Genomic DNA, 22,406 nt, shown 5'->3' on the forward strand with positions numbered 1-22,406 from the left:
TTTTAGATTAAATACCAAAATCAATTACTCAAAACTTACTTATTATACCTTTCTCAATATTGACACATCATAAGCATGTCTCAGTCCTCTCAATACCATCTGCTACAGCTCGATCGGGATCGGAATTCATTACAGTATAAGAAACACTTTTTTTTTCAAAAATCATCACACTATCATATTATCACTCTATGGCATATACAACCAGACTCACATGTGCTACATTAGTCCTAGAATCAACTAAACTGTAGCTCTGATACCAATAAAATGTAACACCTCTATCCCGTAACCGCCGCCGGAATAGGACGAGGCGTTACCAAAAAATTCGGAAGCAGATCAAACAGTAAAATTTTGAACATTTTTTTTTCCTTTTTCGTGAATAAAGATTGTTCATTTAATTAAATTCTAAACACCAACAAAGATCAAACTTATAACTTATAAAAGTAGACTTCCAAAGGATGCCATATTCGCATGGCTTACAAACAATAGTTATGATATCATTTTACTATAATCTATCCTATACATGCCATAAACTAAATCCAAATCACAAGGTTTTCATAATAGTAGATAGCGTGATAAAGTGTTGACGATCCCCAAGCTGGTAATCAGAGTCCACAATCTATAAAACAAAGACAAAAGACAAACGGAGTAAGCTTACATAAGCTTAGTAAGTCTTAAGTAAAACGATAATTTTGCAGAATCAAATTCAATTATCATTTATCACTCGATTCTTCTAATCAATGAAGTCAATCTAGAGCTTCATAACGAACTATAATTTCAATAACCACATCATTTAGTTACCACAAATTATTTCATGATAATGACCAAAATGGTCAAATATTTGTATGTTCACAAGGCACACTTAGCTCATAATTACACTCCAATCTAAATGCCTTTATTATAGTTTAATCGAATACATTCTTATGGCATAACACATTGGCTAAATGTATCATAATCACATGGACTGTGGTCACATTTACATTCATACACTTATTCACATATGCATCGCTTTGTATACTTTTGATCTAATCCGAATTGAAAATCACATACAAGCACCTGATACATACCTGGCCAACTTAATGTACTGAACATCTTTAATTTTCGTTTCATTACTAAGCCTCATCGTCTTAGACCTTGCAGAAACCCCGTTTAACAATATCAAGAGATCTCACTATCCCGTCAAATAGTTCAAACCTCATGCACGCATATATAGTTTATCTATTTCTTCCAAATTTGATTCACATAGCCTTTCGCATCTAGAAACCTCATATCTACTTCTAATTCAATCAATCAAACTAAAACATAATACTTTTACCACGTTTAGTTTCCATATTTAGAAGCACATAGTAATATCATAATCTATCATGAATAGATTCATAGAGTCACTACTCATTCAGCATTACATATACTCTTTCAATAATCATAATCACTTGCTCAAACGTACTCGTTTCATGCACATACATGAATATATATAAAAAAACTTAATTCCTTATTTCATAATCGCATCAAAACTTTCGAGTATTTCAACGTGGCATGTATTGAATTACAGTATGGGTACGCAAAGAACCAAACATAAACCTTATCACATATACGTAAGTTGACAAAATACAATCCTTCCCTTGCGTTTGTACATCTAGCCGAATACAATTTATTCTCAATTTATAAGGCCTTTTTGGCCGAATATGCACAATTACATATATAAATCTCAGCACATACTTTTGTTTACTTAAAGCTCATACTGTAACACCCCGTACCCGAGACCGTTTTCGGAGTCGAACACGAGGTGCTAACGGACTTAATTCCTTATTTAAACAGCTCATACAATTCATTTTTAAAATTTCCAGACGAGCTGGCTAACTGCATCACAGTCACTCTAAAAATCATATCTCGAGTTCCAAAAGTCAAAATCTAATTCTGTAAATTTTTCCTGAAACTAGACTCATACATATATTTACTAATTTTTTTCTAGAATTTTTGTTCGGGCCAATTAGTACAGTTTATTAGTTAAAATCTCCCTTGTTTCAGGGTTCGACTACTCTGACCTTCATTCATTACGACTTAGATATCTCCCTGTACAGGGCTTCAATACTTATGCCGTTTCTTTATAACGAAACTAGACTCGAAAAGGAATCTGTACATATAAATAATGACTTCTAATTATCTCTGGTTAATTTATGGTGAATTTCCAAAGTCAGAACAGGGGATCCAGAAATCGCTCTGGCCCTGTTTCACGAAAACTTAAACATCTCATAAAATACGGCTCATATGGTCGTTTCGTTTCTTTCATATAAAGATAGACTCATCAAGATTAGATTACATAATTTATTCATTATTTAATTCCATTTCTACTATTTTTAGTAATTTTTTCAAATTCACATCACTGCTGCTGTCAGCATCTATTTTAAGGTAAATTTTACCCATTTCATAGTTTTCCATTAATCAAAACTCAAAATAGGTTAATTACTTAGAGACTTACCTCGTATCTTTCTGAGTAGTTACGGGTCGGCTATTTCGTCACTTTAGCTTTCACCTTATCCGAAGTTGTCCCTATGTGCTCTTAAGCTTAATTGAGTAAATTAAGTATATCAACTTTATATACTTCACTTAATCAAAGCAAGAAATACAATTATCCTCACTATCTCACACATATACGTTCAGTCAATCATTACTATGTTACAAGTCAAGCCTAGCTTAGGCTAGATCGAACATATATAATCTTTTAACTCAATTTACGAATCAAGACTTATTAGTTATCAAAGGTTGACCATGATACACATAGTGAGCTCCATTTTTTTAACTCACATTCGGCACATAAAAACATACACAAAATTTTCCACACAAGCTAGTATTTTAGCAATTAATATGACACAAGTTAAACCAAAAGTTTACAATAAAATTACAAGGTACATACATAGGGTCCATATACATGTTTATTTTAAAACACCACCCTTTAAACCCTCTAGCTCTACTTACAAAAGACTCTCATAACTAAAATCCATAAGTAAGTCATCCAATTCCACCATTTCAATAAGTATTTTATACCAAATCTAATAACTAAATATTATTAATGAGATTCATACCAAGACCGAATATTCATTAACAACCAAAGCATATATTCAACAATTTAACAATGTGTTTAACCTCCATGGCCGAATAGATCCTTTCTATTCCATTTAACTACCATAAATTTAAAATATTTAAATCAAGTTCATGAGTTTCTAATTTCATTACTTCAACCATTCAAAGCCTATCTAATTTCTCAAATAGATTTCTAATACAAGAATTAAGCCAACCTACTAACCTTGACACCCACATTCGGCAAGTGACCACACACACACTCTCATAACCGAATTTCCATACTACTAAAACCTCTATACACATATTCCCCTTATTCATCTTCAATTTAAGCTCCCAACTCATAAAACATAAGGAATAGAAATCATCTTCTAAGTTTCCTACCTTAACCGAATGCCAAATCACCACAAGGATCAAAATTCACACATGGGCTCAATCAAAGACCTATCCATCAACTAAAATTTCATAAAATCTCAAAGAATTTACCTAAAACTTACCTTAATTAAGCAAGTAGAAGACCGAATGCCTAGCTTCTTCCCCCCTCCTTTTTTCCTCCTTAGTTACGGCAATAAGAGAAAAACAAAGAGAAAAGTTTCTTTGTTTTTTTATCACCATTCTCTTTTATTTTTTATTTCATTCATGTTTTCAAATTATAAACTATTAAATATTATTTACTAAATATAATATACACATAATGCCAAAATCATAACATCATTACCATCCACTAATGTTAAAAGTGGGCCATTTGACATGCAAGTCCACAACTTTAGTAATTTAACATTTTAATCACTTGGACATTTGCCTATCATAGTTTTAAAGCTTCTCAAATATGTCCTTTTTAGCTAATTTCACATCCAAATGACAAAATTAAAACATGAAATTTTTACACATACTTATTCACAAATAATAAGCATAGAATATAATAATTAATTATTTTTGTGACTCGATTTTGTGGTCCCGAAACCACTTTCCGACTAGGGTCAAATTAGGGGTGTCACATTTCTCATGGTTGTGGTTGTTTTGGCTATATGTGTTATGCTTGGATTGGTTTTGGTTGATGTTGTGTAGGTTGGTCCAAGTAAGGGTGGCAAAAAGGTTTGGTATATAGCCTTATTTTTGTCCACACGGGCGTGTGTCTAGACCGTGACACACAGCTTGCCCCATGGGTGTGTGGTAAGGTCGTGTGTCCCCTGCACCTAAAGTTGGCAAAACAGAATACCTAGTAGTAACCACAGGGGCGGAGACACGACCGTGTGTCCCAACCGTGTGGAGGACACGACCTAGTACACGGGCATGTACCATGGCTGTGTGCCCTTAAGGGGTTGCTGACGTCAGAAACAGAATGTCAAGGTTTTTGCATATGGAATGAAACACGGGAGTGTCATGGCCATGTGGGAGAAAAGGGTCATAGACATGGGTGTGTGCTAAGTTGTGTGAAAACCCCTGTAGGTTCAAATCGAAAAATAAATTCGGACGGCTAGGGACACGGACGTGTCCCAAAAATTTCAGGCCATGTGAGCCACACGGGCCTTCAATATGGCCATGTTAAGAAGACACACGGGCGTGTTACCCTTCCACATGGGCGTGTGTCCCTGTTTACTTGAAATTTTACCAAGTTTTCTAGAGTGCACAGATTTGTCCCAAATCAACTCCAAAGTGTGTTCACGGGCTCGTAGGCCCATAGTAGGGACATTAGAGTATTGTTAAAAGTTTTAAATTGGAGCGAAATTTCATAACTAGTAAATGTACATTTATATGTGTTTAAGTCCGGTAACACCTCGTATCCTGTTCCGGCGATTGAACTCGGGTAAGGGGTGTTATAACTAAGGTTTTTCGTCTCACTCTATTACATAGAGGGCTTTTAGGACTCTTCCATATTGGGTCCAATTACAAATACTTATTAGGATTTTAACCCAATGCTTTATAATTTGATCCAACCCAATATTTATTTTTCTATTTCTCAAAATAAACTTCAATATTTCCAATTAAATAATTTTCCCAACTTAATTCTAATTTTGTTAAAATCATGATTTTACTATAAAAGAATCTATGAGAAAATATATTTAATATTTCTGTATTCAATGGTTCACTATGACCAAATGATTTATTTACATTTTCGAACTTCATTTAATTTAAAAAAAACAACATAAGTTCATTTTTCAGGTTATTTTCATTTTCATTTTGGAGAAAATCACATTCATTTCCAAATGATTCTATTTCTTCATTTTCATTTTCATTTTTTAAGAAAACCATAATCGTTTCCAACTGTTTCCCATTTCTCCATTTTCTTCAATTCTATTCATTTTTGTTCATTTGATTCAATATGCAATTCATTTCTAGTTTCAATGAGCTAGTGGAAGGGCGGATTGGATATATGCAACTAAGGTTCAAATGATTCATAATTAGGTTTCAGATTTTCGCCTATTAATTATAAACTTATTTAGTTACAAAGTCATTCCACTATAGTATCATGACTAAGCTCTCCCCAACAGCATACCATTACGAAAGCAACCCGATCAGTGCTCGTCCAATGACCTTGTCATAAGTGTGTTACCCTTATAGGATATCCTTAACCTCTTTAGGATAATATCTATTCTCCCAATATGATCATATTTTATCTCATGGTAATCATTACATCTTCTTTCATGAAAAGTCAATAACTATCAAATAGCAATCAAGTCATCCATCACAAAGACGAACGACCCATGACCACATTTACTTTTCATCAACCATGTAATGCAAATTATAGGATATATTTTACACATGTATTAGGATATGAATTCCATTGTTGTGAATGATGCTACATACTGCATGTAAGGCCCAGAAAATAGGTCTAGTAGTTCTGGGTAAGTTTACAGGGTTCCGAGTGAAAATTGGGAATTAAGAAGTGTTAATTAGCAATTTATATTCTCAATTAGTTAGCTTAATTTCATCTAAAAAATCAATAAATAATATTCCAGAAAATAAAATATTTTTAGAAAATTTAATTTTATGGTTTTAAATAATTTTTTTGTAAATATAAATATTTTAGGTTAAATTGGAATTTAAAAATAATTTAAAATGAGGGTTTAATTAGGTGATTTAAAACATTAATTAAATGGGACTAATTTGAAAAATAAAGGAAATGTGTAAGATGTTTTATAGCAAATAAACCATATTTTCAAAATTTTGGAGGGAAAGGAGCAAATTGTAAAACAAGGGAAAATGGGAAGTGGCCTGATGGTAAATTTTCCAAAATTTGAAAATCAGGCGGGGGTTTTCAGTTTTAAAAACTCTAAATTACCTCACTTTTCACTCATTTTTCACCCAAATTGAGAGTTTTTTCTCCCGAATTGAGAGTTTTTTCTCTCTTTTTTTTTGCTTGTTTTCATAAACCAAATATCAGAGAATATATCTAAACATTTTCTCTCACAAAATTCTCTCTAAAACCTCTCAAAATAATTTTCAAAGTTGGGTAAAAAGTCATCCAAATTTCTCCAAGCATTTTGATTCAAACTTCCAAATCAATGATTTGAGTTCAATTGAAGGTAATCATCATCTCTAAACTTGTTTTTTAAGTTGATTTCAATCATTAGTTGTTAATTAAAGTGATTATAATGGATTTTCAACTTTAATTTCTTCTTTCTTGAACTTAAGGATCAACAATGGTGGATCGTTACTTTTGAGTCAGAATCCAAATATTAATGAATGTCTAACCTCAAAATAGGTCTAATAAGATGTTTTTAATCTTAAACCAAAAGATCAAATACGTTTTATGGATCAATTTTGAGAAATTCAAATTTGATCAAGAATATGGATGATTTTTCCTGAAAATTATGAAATAGATTAAATGATGAAATTAACACTTAAAATACATGTTATTGGACTAGGATGAAGATTAGATGTGGTTTGAGGTGCTGAAAAGGGAGTTGAGTTGAGGAAATCTATATTTCGGCTTAGTTGTGCAGCATTGATAAGGTAGTTTAGAACAATGATTTAGATTCGTATACTTTATCAAATTTCATGTTTCTTGTTGTTATTGTTAGTTTGTAACACATACTTTGTCTCTATTAAAGCTCCACATCAAGAGGAGGAATGTGTATATCATAATTGAAGCTCAAACTTGCTTGTTTGAACACATTTTTGCTTAAAGAGCTAAGTATGGAGATGGGGTGATATTAACGGAAATTTGGTAAATTGGCCTAATTATGTGTTAAGTTAAAGGTTTAGTTGGCGTTATTAATGATTTAATTGCATATTGGATGGCTGGATTTGCAAAAATAGGTTTTATTTTATAAAAGAGCAAAACGACAATTGGTTTGGTAAGTTGTGTATTATGCTTTTAGCATGATTAAATGGTATAGAATAAATTGATATTTGGAGCATGAATTGCTGATTTATTGAACATTTGATAAAGATGTTCTAATTGGTATATGAATATTAGGAAAATGATATTTGCTATGCTTAATTTTATTGATGTCAAAATTGCTTAGCAACATGCTTTTACTTGCATTTTAACATCCTAAATTAAGTGATCAAACAACAGATTTTATGCTTTATATGTATGACTATATTGGCAACATTGCATGGTGGATCAATTGGATATAGTTGGCATGCCATAGGATTTGGGAGTACTCCCCATTATTTGTGATATTGTGAGCACATGGCTCTTGGTGGACTGATTTGTTTGGAGTAGATAAGGGAGTGTTGAGCTTGAGTCTCCACTCATCGGGTTATTTGAGGTGCTATAAAGGAGGGTGTGCATTCAGCACGCTCAATTCGGAGGACTGTATTTAATTTGTGGGAGTTTGGAGATCCGTTTATCCAATGTATGATCACACTTTTACTTATTGCCATAGATGTATTATGCCAATATAATTGAATGTCTATGTGTTAAAAGATGATTTTACATGCCATGGAAAAATTTATTCTTAATTCTTGAAATAGCATGTGATGTTATGGTGAAATGTTAACATGTTGTCACTGAAAATTTAAAGCTTAATTGCTTTGATTTATGGATGATTGGGTGCAAATTACTTGATTTTTTACTATCATTCACTAAAATTTTTAAGCTCACACCTTCACATTTTGTGCAAAGAATTTCCGGGCGTAAGGATTCGAGAAGCGACTATAAGGGCGATCCAAGAATAAGGCTCGGTAGTGGCTTAAGAAATTTACTTTAGAGACTATATAGGAGCATTGTAATGCTGTTGGGACTAGTGTTATTTTACTTGTAATGAACATTGGACATTAAAATTTGGACTTCAATTTTGGTGATTTTATAATTGCTTTAGTACATGATTTTATGTCTAATTGATGTTTGATTTATGGTATATTGATGAGTGTTCGTATGGTGGTTGATAATACGGTGTATGAAGTATGTATTTTATACTAACAATGTTTAATTGAAGCTTACTACGGAGTGTATTGCTTGTGACTAAGGTATGTAGCTTGTGTGAGTTAATTGGTGTTTGTTAAGCGTATAATTGGGTGTTAAATTTTTATTAATTATTACATAGTTGTTGTAAATAAATTAAATTGGAGATATGTGGATGTTTATGGTAATTAATTGTAGCTATATCAAGTTTAATGGGTAAGTAAAATATGTAAAATCGGGTAATTAAAACGAATTTTTGACAAAATAGGTGCAGTCATCTGCACACGGGCGTGTGTCTTTTCACACGAGCATGTGGGTTTTGTGTAACACCCCGAACCCGAGACCGTCGCCGGAGTCGAACACGAGGTGTTAACAGACTTCAAACCACTTATTTGACATTTCCCAGACAAGCTGCCAATCTGCGTACTAGTCGTTTTAAAAATCATATCTTGAGTTCTGAAACTCGAAATCCAGTTCCGTAAATTTTCCTTGGAACTATACTCATATACCTATATGGTAGAATTTTTGTAGAATTTTTGGACGGGCCAATTAGTACAGTTTATTAGTCAAAGTCTCCCATGTTACAGGGATTGACTACACTGACCTTTGCGCATTACGACTTGGATATCTCCCTTCACAGAGCTTAAATACCAATGCCGTTTGTTTCTATAGAAACTAGACTCAGAGAGGAATCTGTACATATATGGCATGACTCCTAATTATCTCTGGTTAATTTATAATTAATTTCCAAAGTCAGAACAGGGAATCCAGAAACCGTTCTGGCCCTGTCTCACGAGAACCTGAATATCTCTTAACATACTGTCCATATGATCATTTCGTTACTTCTATATGAAAATAGACTCATCAAGCTTCGATTAAATAATTTATTCATTAATTAATTCCACTCCTACTATTTTTAGTGATTTTTCAATCTCACATCACTGCTACTGCCAGCATCTGTTACGAAAGCAACTATGCCTATTTCGTGATTTCTCCTTGATCTAACTAGTAATTCATCATACATATCACCAATTATGATCATGACTAGCCATGCCAAAGGCTAATCATTGTCAAACATCTCCCTACTACACTATTGCCATATCATGAGTTTTAACACCAAAAATAATCAACCATGACATATGGCATAAAAAGGTCGAATTATCAAGATTTACGACCTAACGTTATGAAACCAAACCCAACCGAACATTTATGCCATTTTCGCATGGCTAAAAGTTTACATACCAAAGTTCAAACACAACATAATAGCCTATACATGCCGAAATGTTCTCCTAAGCCGACTAAGAAAGTACCAAAACTTGCTAGCCGGTGTGATGACTCCAATGACGGCCCGATCACGCAAAAAGAGACGAGTCCAAGAAACCTAAAATAGGTGACAAGGAAACATCGAGTGAGTATATAACTCAGTAAGTCATAAGCAATGCACTACCATCCATTAATAACATTATCACAAGAGGAAGCAAAATGGAACGAGGCTAGTTACTCCATCCATACCGAACCATACCATAGTTCCTCAAACCTATCGGTTCAATCTCATACCAAGTCATGCATTCACATTCCATATACTAATCAATAGGATATTCGAGGCATTTTCATACATCATTTTATTTTCATTACAATCATACAACTAAACGACCTTTCACCTATTCCACGATAAATCTTATGTACGTGACTTCAATTATAATTGTCACATAGGTTCAAACTTACCAAGCTCAACTTCAAATATAAACATAACGCCTATTAGTCACGAACTCAAGGTACTTACCCGATCCGCTGTCCGTGATCGACTCAATAATGTCGCACACTTAGTGTTCATAATGATTCAAATGTATATATTAAGTCCGCACACTCAGTGCTATATAATCAACTCGCACACTTAGTGCTATATAATCAAACTCGCACACTTAGTGCTACATAATCAAGCTCGCACACTTAGTGCTACATAATCAAACTCGCACACTTAGTGCTGTACAATTTAAACCCGCACACTTAGCGCCAATCTCATGATCATAAATGTTTATACCTGCACTCTTAGTGCCGAGATCAACAACTCAATACATCTCACATCTTTTCTTTTCATTCAACACTTTCATCACCACATACATACATGTATATATATATTTATCATTCCATTCAGCATCATTACATAGACGTTATGACCATTTAAATTAATACAAACTATATGCTTAATGACTTACTTTGTGTTGGGTAGGACGGTTCCAACTCGGCTACTCGATGATCTTTTCTTTGCCTTTGCTTGTTTCTCCTCCTTTAACTCCTTGAGCTTAATCAATAAATCAACTAGTTTAACCATCTTGCTAAACATTCATAATTCAATTACACATGCATATGTATGTTTGTATATTCGGCAACCATCCTCACTAATTACCCATTTAGTCGATTATACACATAATTAAAGGTAACATCACGAATGGGTATACTTATGTATATATACATATATATGTATATATATATACTTCGGAATGGGCATCACAATTAGATTTAACACCACCTTCATACTCAATTAGATGGCCGAATGCATGTATATATGCACAAGGTCAACTATAACATCATTTAAACACCTAATTTCATCTCATGAACACTCGACCCATTTTTACCCCATATGGCCGAATGTGTAAGATTACATTCAACACCACCGATGTACTTAGTTAGGTGGCCAAATATACCAAGTTAGACTTGACATTATATGTCACAAGAACTCTAATTTAATTTGTCAATTGCTTGGCCAAGAACTCACAAGTGCCTTATCTACAACCTATTCGGCCTTACTACTTAAACTTAGCCTTTCATACACTTATCTCTATTGTTTTAGAAGGCCGAATCGTTATGTGTTCCAACATCTAGCTTACTCAATTCAACACATCAAAACGACATTTAGGCCGATTTTGCTAGCACACAAGCCTTTGACCGAATGTCCTTGACCTCTAGTCACCTAAATTTTTATTCTTTAAAACTCATCCAACTCATATTTTTCATTGACAACCTCCTTAACTTCAATTTATTCACATCTTTAATCATGCTACATTCGACCATTATTTAACAATAATTCATGTATCCTTTTTATTAAACACTCAAAATCAACCATCTTCATACCTCATCACCAAAGACATCAAAATACCAACCAAGAATGTAACATTCATGGCCGAATATCATCTCCATCAATTAACAAAATTTGAACCATGGCTAGGTAGATTTCAAACTTACAACTTAAAATATACATGAATCTCAAAGAATAATATCAACATACCTCAATCTAGTTACATGCATGGCCAAACTTCTTAGAAACTTTTCCCCTAGGCACCGAATATTCAAGAGCTTCTTAATCAACTTGAAGATGACCAAATGCCTTAACTTCACTTTCTTCTTTTTCTTTCTTTAGGTACGGCAATTGTGATAAGGAAAAGGATGAACACTCCTTCTTCCTCCCTTATTTTATTCATCCTTTTTTTCTTTTTAATTCCCTCTTTTTTTATTCTAATTTACTTACCAATATTAAATAATAAACAACATAAACTTGGAGGAATGGAACCATGCTTGGCCGGCCACTTATCAAGAATTGGGCACTTTGACATGCAAACCCAAACTTTCCTATTTTAATACTATTTGGTCCTTACTTATTTACCTATCATAATTTTCTAAGTCTCTCAACTAGATCCTTTCAAGCAAAATTCACATTCCTAATACAAAATTAAAACATCAAATTTTTATACAAGTACTATCACCCATATAAGATATGCAAATAAAATTTTAACTAAATTTTATGACTCGGTTTTGTGGTCCCGAAACCACTTCCCGACTAGGGTCAATTTTGGGCTGTCACATTTTGGGGGTTTGATTTTTGTTTTTGTAATCTATTATTCTAATTTGCTTAATTTATAATTTCATCCTAAAACTTGATTAGATTAATTGAAGCCTTTAATGATAGGGAAACTTGGTAATATTTTAGGATTAGATTTGTAACTATTAAAACACTCTTAATTTTTAATTTGAAAAATGTACTAAAGTCTGTAAAAGTTACGATTTAGTCCCTAATAATAAAACTTGAATTAGACATAATAAATGAACTCGAATTAAGCTGGAATTTTTAGGGCTTCTATAATTTGACTAAAAGAAGGTTGGTAACTATTTAGAAATAAAATTGGGATAGTTTAACCTTAGGTGATAAAATGACCAAAATTCCCATAGGTTTAAATACTTAGAAAAATTTAAAAATGATTAACAAATTGCTTTCACACTAATAAATGATAGTTAATTAGTCATAAATGAGGTGTTAGTTAATTAGTCATAAATGAGGTGTTATAAGGTTGGGGTGTGCGTTGGGTGGTCGTTAGCTAGAGAGTCGCTTCGGTGGCTAATGTAACGCTTCGAATTGAAGTCAAACAGTCTCGGTCGGGTTTAGGTTGTCACACTACAGAAGTCGTACACCCAACGCACCAGTTTTGGTTCCTTATCTATTTGAACTCAAGATTTTATTTACATCAAAGTGTGCGAGTCACACATATATAGTCTGTCATCCGCTCAGGATTTAAGTATGCCACACTATGAACGTCACAAGTGAATAAATCCATAAATAGATTCAAGATCTATCCTACTTGGGTCCAATCCAATATACTATCAGTCCATTTATTCACATCTATGTCTCTATCTTTTGGGAGTCATCCACTTCGATGCCTAAAACAAAACATCTCCCTGATTGGATTTGATAGATTATATATTATTCTTTCAATCAGTTTGCTTATTTCTAATTAGACTAGAACATGTTTAGGTTCATCTACTAATATAAGTTGTCTTTCTGTATTATAATCCAACCACATAATCCGCTTAGTATTAGTTTAAACATTAGACAATCAATAAGCAACATTTGCTTCCATTTTGTTTTGCATGCAAAAATCATATGAGACAATCATACAAAGTATATTAATGTAATCAATGAAATTGTTTTATTAACCAATCTGTTTGAAAAAATTACAAGCTTACAAACAAATATACTACACTCGGGGCACTAGATCTAACAATTTCATGAAAAAACTTGTCATTCTTACCTTACTAGAAATGAAATCTTAATTCTTATTTTCTCTATCCTCCAAGACAACTATTGATTCTTTTTTCATGAAATTAAGGTGACTAATAAACTCCTCTATTGATTTTACTAAAGATTTATGAAAGAAATTTGAGAAATTAAACTTGAAAGACTTAGATATGGTGGAAAAGACCTATTTGTTTTTAAAAAACAAAAGATAAAAAGATAGAGAAAATGATGCTGACGTTGGAATAAAGAAAGATGAATGAAATCTCTTCATCTTTCTCAACTTTTCTAAACAAATATCTAATTAATTTAAAATGATAAATATCGAAATAATCCACCATTCAATTTTTTTCACAAATTAGTCCTTAATCATTAAGCTTTTTCATAATTATCTAATTCAAGTAATTACCATTTAGTCCTTCAACTTTCTCTACAATACCATCCGTGATTCATACTTTACTTTGATAAATTTTCACCTCTAGGCGTTTCTCCTTTTTCCTCTAATTCAAGGTAATCATTTCAAACTTTTGATTTTCTTACTTTTACCACGACACTTTCCATTCTCCTACAATCAAGTCAATACCTTGAATTTTTTTTCTCATCTTGAATGTATTTCTAATTTCTACCAGCTCTAACTACTTTCTATACTATTACTCGAAATTCCTATTTTATCTATTTTCTAAGATTCTCTAATATTCCTAACCCAACTTAGTACTGTTCCTAACTCTAAGGCATAATGAGATCGAAACTTGGCTTAGTTCTGTTCCTGACCCAACTTAGTAATGTTTCTAAAAAACTTTTAAAATACGATATAAGTTAATCTAAAATTAAACACATCTTGACAAGTTTAATATTGAAAAGAAAAGAATTTTTTTGATGAAATCGAAAAAGTTATTTCATAACGTTTGGTCGGACCAATTGAGGCATCAATTTGGAGATAGAGGTTGAATTAATTGACCCGTGAATTAATACAAGTCAGTTGAACCCAAGCTAAAAAGTAATTAAACTAGTTTTCTTTATTTTTTTAAATATTTATTTTATTTACATTTTTTTATAATTTATTTGATCGAATCGGAAGAACTGATCAAATCGAGAATTGGTGATCAAACCGGTTTAACCATTGGTCGGGTTCTAAAGAAATAAAAAAATAAAAACAATATATATAAAAGAGAAAATAATACTTTTTATCATTTTTTTTACCATATGAGAATTTTTAATTATTTATCTTTTTTTAAATAAACTTTAACAGTGTAACTAACTATTGAATTTAGGTACCAATTTGGGGAAAAAAAGAAGTTTAGGTAACACTTGTAACCAAAAAAAAGTTGAAATACCAAAATGGGAAAAATGCATGGTTTAGGTACCAATTTATGGATTAAAGTTTTTTTAAAAATAGAACGATTTAACTTACAAAAAGAAAAAAAATAGTTTAGATATCACTTCTACTAAGAAAAAGTTTAAATACCAAAATAGGAATGAAAAAAAAGTACAATTTAAATAATTAAGGTTATGAAAGTATAAAAAATTATTATAAAGTGGGAGAAACAAACCTTTAGAACAAAAAGGAGTTGTGATGAAAATTTTCCAATAATACCATCACTCTTTGTGATTAGTTTTGTGTGAGAGTGATGACATTACATGTTTGTTATCTCGCACCTAATTTGTTCTCAATTCTCTTTTTCAGCTAATCAATGCGTTTCCACTATGCCGCCACCACCCGCATACTCCTGCAATATTGCTTGGATTAAATAATGAAACTCGCTTTCATATTAAAAAGATCATAAATCTTAACTGACAGCACGATGAAGAAATGTATGAATTCGTAAAATAGGAGTTAGCCATTGAGTACATCAACCTCCTTCCCTGCAATTCTGAGCCTTTACAAGGAATTTATGAGGTGGTTTGCTCACTACTCAAATGCTAGACGGAACTAAATCAACTTTAGTGGCAACCTTTCTTAATAAGAAACTGTAAACCCCCTGTTTTCAGGCCTTTAGAATTAAGCAAATTCCCATTTTGGCAGCCATTAACAGAGAAGACTATATTTAATGTAAGGCAATATAAAAGTATCCACAACCATACAAGTAGTGGGCATCATTTTCCATTTACTTTCTGTTCATCAAGCATGTGTGTGTATATATATATATATGTAAAACATCAATCACTGAAACAAGAAATGACCTAATCATCATCATATAGTAACCTCCCTTGGTGAAATATGCAATCTGTTAATTACTCGACTGAAGAGATGAAGCCATTGAAGATCAAAGTAGCAGCAATCGTTGTAGCTCTGAGTTTGTGTTACGCATGCGTCATAGCAGAGCAAGCCAAAAGGACTTACATAGTTCACATTGACAAGTCCAACATGCCAGAACGTTTCACCCATCACTCCCTATGGTATGATTCATCTTTAAAATCTGTCTCAAAATCAGCATCTATGCTTTACACATACGAAAACGTAATCCATGGTTACTCCGCGAGGCTCACACCTGAGGAAGCTGAATCGCTTGGAAAACAGTCTGGAGTTCTCTCAGTCCTACCTGACGTTAGATATGAACTGCATACAACTCGAACACCGGAGTTCCTTGGATTAGGAAACAACAGCGCTCTCATCTCCACCACTGCTTCAACGAGTGAAGTGATTGTTGGCATATTGGATACTGGAGTTTGGCCCGAGCTGAAAAGTTTCGACGATTCTGAGCTTGGACCGGTGCCATCTGGGTGGAAAGGCAAGTGTGAGGTGGGGCAAAACTTCAGTTCATCAAGCTGCAATAAGAAACTAATTGGTGCCAGGTATTATTTACAAGGGTATGAAGCTGCGTTGGGACCTATTGATGAAACCATGGAATCAAAGTCTCCAAGAGATGATGATGGACATGGTACTCACACAGCAACTACGGCTGCCGGGTCAGCTGTGCCTAATGCCAACTTACTAGGATATGCTTCCGGGACGGCACGCGGGATGGCTTCACATGCCCGAGTGGCCATCTACAAGGTGTGTTGGCTTAAAGGGTGTTTTATCTCTGATATTACGGCAGGCATGGATAGAGCTATTGCGGATGGTGTCGATATTATGTCAATGTCAATTGGCGGTCATATAACAGAGTACTATCTTGACATTATCGCCATTGGAGCATTCACAGCAGCTGCGCATGGAATTTTTGTATCTTGTTCAGCAGGAAATGAAGGACCTGAAGCAGGCAGCTTGTTAAATGTTGCGCCATGGATAACAACCGTTGGTGCTGGAACATTAGACCGTGATTTCCCAGCCTCTATTACTCTCGGAAACAACATGAGATACACTGGGGTGACACTTTATAATGGAAAACAGTTATCTAATTCCACGGTGCCATTAGTTTATGGTGGTAGTGTGAGTAATTCCAGTAGTAGAAGTCTTTGCATGGATGGAAGTTTGATTCCAGAAAAGGTTAGGGGGAAAATTGTGGTATGCGATCGAGGGGGGAGTGACAGGGTTGAAAAAGGAGTGGTGGTGAAGGCTGCTGGTGGTGTAGGGATGATTTTGGCAAACACTTTAAATTTTGGTGAAGAGCTACTTGCCGATGCACATCTCTTACCTTCAGCAGCCGTTGGTCAGATAGCTGGGGATTCAATCAAGAAATATATATCTTCTGATCCCAATCCAACAGCCACAATTGGTCCTGGAACCACAATGTTAGGTGTTCAACCATCTCCCGTGGTTGCAGCATTTAGTTCAAGAGGTCCGAATCCGGTCACTCCAGCAATATTTAAACCAGACATTATTGCACCAGGAGTCAATATCCTTGCAGGATGGACTGGTGAGGTTGGCCCGACCGGATTGGCCATCGACCAAAGGCATGTAAACTTCAATATCGTTTCAGGCACATCAATGTCTTGTCCCCATGTTAGTGGTTTAGCTGCAATTCTCAGAGCTGCTCATCCTGAATGGAGTCCAGCAGCCATTAAATCTGCCCTCATGACCACAGCCTACTCAACTTACCCAAATGGTGAAAAGATTAAAGATGTTGCCACAGGGGGACCAGCAACACCATTTGATTATGGTGCCGGGCATGTTGATCCAATCGCAGCCCTCGACCCTGGCCTTATCTATGACACCACCATCGACGACTATCTTGGTTTTCTTTGTGCGCTGAACTACACATCTAGTCAAATTAAAGCCACTACGCAAACAAATTTCACTTGTCAGAAAAGCAAAAAGTACACCCTGGGAGATTTTAATTATCCATCCTTCTCTGTTCCCTTCCAAACTGGGTCGCGCAGCACCGTGAAATATACAAGGACCATTACAAATGTGGGTGTACCAGCAACATACAAGATTTCACTGTATTCGCAGACACAAGCAGTGAAAATGTCGGTTGTGCCAGCAATATTAAGTTTCAGTGCACAATACGAGAAGCAGAGCTATACAGTGACATTCAGAGCTATTTCTATGCCACCTGGTTCAACTGGCTTTGCCCGTCTGGAATGGTCCGATGGTAAGCACATTGTTCGTAGTCCAATAGCTTACATCTGGACATAACAGGGCTGTCCACTGCTCTCTCTTGCAGTATAATGAACCCATCTTATACTAATATCATAGCAATGTAAGGACAAGGTGGGTGAATAATTGTACAGTGAGCTTCCTGTATGAGGAACTGGCATATGAAATTATACTAGATTCATAGTTATAATTTGCCTTGTATGAATCTTATGATGCAGTATTAGGGATCATCCTTCCATCGAACAACTCATATTTTATTATCTAACTCGATTTTACAGTATAATTAATTGCATAACATAGCACATAATAATAAACTTGAATTATTTAAAATTATTTTGAATTTTTTGTTATATCCGAATCAAATTTTGCTCACTAAATAAAGGACGGGTATAATTCGTAAGATGTCCCCTGAATTTTGAAAATTTTATAATTATGTCCTTGCAATGAAACATGACAAATGCCTGGCATTTATATTTAGGCCAAACTTCAATCACCAAAATCTGCTATTCCTATGCCTATGCCTATGCCTATGCCTATGCATTTGACCGTCCTTTCTTTCCTGACGTTTTAAATATAAAGGTCTCCGTCTCTCGCGCTTTTTAATTTCCTCTTCCTTTCAAATTCAAATCTTATTAGATTTCTTTGATCTGCGCCTTCGGTTCCGGAAATTTTATAGGAACTTAAGATTCTTTTTTCAAGAAAAAAACTCGGATAATGCTGATTGGTTTCATTTAATTGTTATTAATTGATTAATTAATTGAAGCCAAGGTTTTTCCTCCTCCTTTTGAAATGGCTTCGACTCTTGATCGGTGGGAAAAAGATCCCTTCTTCGCTGTTGCTGAAGAAGTCCAGCAATCTGCTGACAGGTAAATAATCTCCTTTTCTTATTTAGGATTCTTTTACTTTGAATCGTGAATTTGATTCCTAGATTATAAAATTAAGATTTAGAATTTCAATTAGTCAATAACCGGTTGAAACTTTGGTTTGTTTCGCGTTTCATAGGATGGAATCGACATATAGGACATGGATACACGCGATAAAAGATGGTTCTTCTACATGGAATTTAGAGGAACTTGGCAGGGATCTACATACTGCTCTTAGCACTACCAAATGGCAGGTCATCTTAAGCATTCTTTCATTTTCCTTAGGACCGATTGGTTCATGAATTGGCTCAGGATTTAGAGAAATTTAATCTGTTTTGCAGTTAGAGGAGTTTGAAAAAGCTGTTCAATCGAGTTACTATGGGAATTCAAGTGAGGAAGCAAGAGATCGGCATCGTGAATTTATAGTAGCAATTAAGAACCAGAATTTAAAGATTGAAAAATATTTACAGGAATCAGCTAGTTCTGAGGGTAAGTCACCAGTGCCTTGGGTGCATTTGGATGAAGGTGAATGCAATGAACTCGCATTATTTTTGTCCGCACCGCCTCTACCCGGAGACAAGAAGCTTCCTCCTAGGGTTCACGGTAGAGCTAGTGATCTTCGGCGAGGAATCAATAGAGAATCAGCGCCAGATTTCTTGAAGAATGCAAGTCAGTCTATTGAGTTCAGCTCATCTGAGGTTAACAACGAGAAGTCATATGGGCATAGGAGGACAGCTAGTGCTAGTCCTGACATTGGTGCTTGGAAGATTGCAATTGTTGATGATGTTTTACAGCAAAACTCTTCCAATGGTCAACGCTTTATTCCACCACGAAGGGTGCCAAGCTCCGGTGCCCTGAGTTCCACGGAATCTGCAGTCAAGGGGCAGTGGTCAAAGAATGGCATCAGGAAGTCGGCAACGGCTCGTCATCAAGAGTCTGATGCAGAGTTTTCGAGACCTCCTGAGTTGGCTAGGGTGAATGTCAATCCAACTTCTGTACTAAACTAAATATAGTTTTTGATATTTATAAGTTTCGTCCATTAGTGTTTATAAGTTTCATCCCACAGGGCAATGGTGAATGCTGTGAAAAGAGTAGCGGTTGTGTAGATTGCAATGATAAGCAACCTATTGGCTGGTATGGGGCTATTAAAAGACGGCTTCAAAGGTCTAAGTATCAATTAAAAAATAGTCGTCCCGCTCAAATAGCAATTTGGGCTTTCCTCGTCATTTGCTTGATTGGTGAGCTTTCCTGAAATTCTAATTAATTTTTTCTTCCTTTTTTGGGTTTGTTGTTCAATACTTTCGGTTTATCTGTTTATGGACAAAGTTTACATGCTATTCCTCATTAATTCATTTTTTTTTATACTTTCTTTGTTAGTAGAGGCATTTCATTCTTTGGCTGTTTATCTGTGCTTTGTTCTACTTAACTTGAATGCTGAATTCTCATTGGTATGGAGAATAAGAGCAATATATTGTGCGGAGTGACTGGAAGTGAAGAACATGTTCCCCCTAAGACCAGTAACAAATAGAAATGCATATCTAAGCCCATAGGACCTTAGATTCCTCATTTCATGATATTAGAACCAAGATTAAGTGCGTTGATGCGTTGCTGCAATAAAGTTAGTTGTTTGCTTCGCCTTTTTGCAGTATCATTTGAAATTTAGTTCACCAAGTCTGAACTTGATTTTATCCTATACGCAGTTTTGATTGTATTGCAGACAATATGAAAAGGACACGCATTATCTTGGACCGGCATTTTACAGTCGCCGGCGAATTATTTGGTTGAAAGTGGTTTGAGGAGTATATGTTGTGCATATTATGCTTTCACCGGAATCTATGCCCAGCTACATCTTGGGTGAAGGTAGCATGATGGAAAGCAAGAGCACCTTTTCTTCCTGCTCTTTCCCTCCACTGCTTCTTGCCTCTCCCTTCCAACTTCAATTTTTCCAATGAAGGGCAGGGCTCTTTGTTCAGTAAGGATCAGAGGGATTCTAGAGTTGAACTGAGGCTGTCGGATCATTTAATAATATGTCATAAGTCCCTGTACCTTTCGTAAGTTTGAAATTTAGTCTATGTACTTTTATTTTTAAGAATTTAGTCTCTCTGCTTTACAAGTTTAAAAATTCAGGTACAACTATTGAAATTATTTTGTTAAATCAAGGTTCATTACAACATTTTTTTTATTATATTAGTACCAAGTGAGTATTTTAAATAAAAATATATGGATTAAATTTCAAATTAAGAAAAATACAGGGACTTATGGCATATTTTATTTTTAAGTCCTTTTTCCTTTTTGGATGGTACATTGTATTAATATAACGCTTGTATTTTTCAGTCTCCCTTTAACCAGCTTCTTCTTTTATATGTATAGATATATATTCTTTCTTTCTTTTCAATTTGTAACATAGTAGGATTCTTTTTTCTTTTCTGCCATATTGCTTTCCTGTTGTAATGATAATTGAATATGATAACTCTCATTCTTATATAATCATCAACAACAATAACCAAAAGGACAAGTGAAGATAAAATGAAAGGAACAACCGACCATCATTGTAAACATTCTATGCCAACAATTATTTTAAGGGAAGAAGGGGCATGTTGAGGTTGAACTTGAAAACCAAACTGATTACAGCACTTATGAGCTTAGTGTGAGGTATCTGTAACAGAAATAGGAACCAGCAACCAGGAGTGGGGCAGCGAACTCGACGACTGCCGCATATTTAGGCGTCAGGTCATCCTTGATCACGAATGCACTCATCTCTTTCTTTTTGGGCTCCTCGGTTGAACCAACCTGTTCATTATTCTTTGAAGTGTGACCCTGGAGAACACCAATCTGATACTTGAGGAGCAAATTCTGAGCTGACTTGCTATGTCCGATATCGTTGAATTCTTTCGTCGCATCCTTCCCTGCTGATTCCAACAACACCTCTTCTCCTCCTGGATGTTCTTCCATGAACTTTGTCACGTTCAGAACCTGAAAGAATCAGTCAAGTCTCTGATTATTTGTCAACATAAATAAGTAAAGATAATTGGGTGAGTAAAGAGAGCCGGGTTACTCGGCCATCGATGACAAGCCAACAGTCGTTCTTGGATTTGTGTCGAGACACTTCTGAGAGGGTGTAAACTGTGTGTCCAGCCATTGTTGTTGTAAACAAAAAAAAAAAAAAAAGACTGAAAATGGAATGGCTTGTGCTTACACGAAGGGGAAAGTGGTTTATATTAGAGAAGTGAGGAAGGATAAAAGACAGATGGGGTTGAAATTAGGGTAGCAAAGGGTTTGTCTCTGCATGCCACCTACCAAACTTGGTGATGGAGAAGAGGAGGATATGCACGTGATGAGTGAAACTCCAACTAAGATTCCTCGGCTGTGTCTCTTGTGAGTTAATAATATATGTTGTTGTTAAGTGAGGTGTAGCTACAAGTTGATGAAGAAAACAACTTGGAAGGGTAGGCTGGTTAGGTAACCCACTTAATCATCTCAAATAGGACTTATAAATTTAAGGCAAAAACACATTTCTAGTCCTTATCAATTTTAAAATTGAGCAAAATGGTCCCTCTCATAAAAATTGGA

At 34.7% G+C, this 22,406-nt stretch overlaps 3 protein-coding genes and 1 long non-coding RNA gene across 6 annotated transcripts; 2 read left to right on the plus strand and 2 right to left on the minus strand.

Moving 5' to 3' along the window:
* Positions 1 to 554: 554 nt before the first annotated feature.
* On the minus strand, positions 555 to 3,678 carry LOC121212238 (uncharacterized). Its single transcript, XR_005907405.1, has 3 exons — positions 3,570 to 3,678; positions 2,474 to 2,559; positions 555 to 616 (listed from the first exon to the last, which is right to left on the minus strand). It is a non-coding gene; the product is annotated as an uncharacterized lncRNA (long non-coding RNA).
* An 11,789-nt stretch (positions 3,679 to 15,467) lies between these two features.
* On the plus strand, positions 15,468 to 18,160 carry LOC107951027 (subtilisin-like protease SBT1.7). Its single transcript, XM_016885914.2, has one exon. The coding sequence runs from the start codon at positions 15,712 to 15,714 to the stop codon at positions 18,010 to 18,012; it is 2,301 nt and encodes a 766-aa protein (XP_016741403.1). The 5' UTR covers positions 15,468 to 15,711; the 3' UTR covers positions 18,013 to 18,160.
* A 289-nt stretch (positions 18,161 to 18,449) lies between these two features.
* On the plus strand, positions 18,450 to 21,021 carry LOC107951029 (uncharacterized). 3 transcript variants are annotated; one of them, XM_016885917.2, is made up of 5 exons: positions 18,450 to 18,839; positions 18,976 to 19,090; positions 19,178 to 19,810; positions 19,903 to 20,074; positions 20,537 to 21,021. In XM_016885917.2, the coding sequence occupies exons 1-5, from the start codon at positions 18,763 to 18,765 to the stop codon at positions 20,560 to 20,562; spliced, it is 1,023 nt and encodes a 340-aa protein (XP_016741406.1). In that variant the 5' UTR covers positions 18,450 to 18,762; the 3' UTR covers positions 20,563 to 21,021. The 3 variants fall into 3 exon arrangements, with proteins under 3 accessions (XP_016741406.1, XP_016741405.1, XP_040940586.1); XM_016885916.2 differs by having other exon boundaries at positions 18,479 to 18,839; positions 20,554 to 21,021; XM_041084652.1 differs by lacking the exon at positions 18,450 to 18,839 and having other exon boundaries at positions 18,976 to 19,086; positions 20,554 to 21,021.
* A 277-nt stretch (positions 21,022 to 21,298) lies between these two features.
* LOC107951031 (cytochrome b5) lies at positions 21,299 to 22,193 on the minus strand. Its single transcript, XM_016885918.2, has 2 exons — positions 21,892 to 22,193; positions 21,299 to 21,809 (listed from the first exon to the last, which is right to left on the minus strand). The coding sequence occupies exons 1-2, from the start codon at positions 21,973 to 21,975 to the stop codon at positions 21,471 to 21,473; spliced, it is 423 nt and encodes a 140-aa protein (XP_016741407.1). The 5' UTR covers positions 21,976 to 22,193; the 3' UTR covers positions 21,299 to 21,470.
* Between the last annotated feature and the right edge of the window lie 213 nt (positions 22,194 to 22,406).

Source organism: Gossypium hirsutum, chromosome A02, assembly GCF_007990345.1.
Source record: "Gossypium hirsutum isolate 1008001.06 chromosome A02, Gossypium_hirsutum_v2.1, whole genome shotgun sequence".
NCBI classification, from domain to species: Eukaryota; Viridiplantae; Streptophyta; class Magnoliopsida; order Malvales; family Malvaceae; genus Gossypium; species Gossypium hirsutum.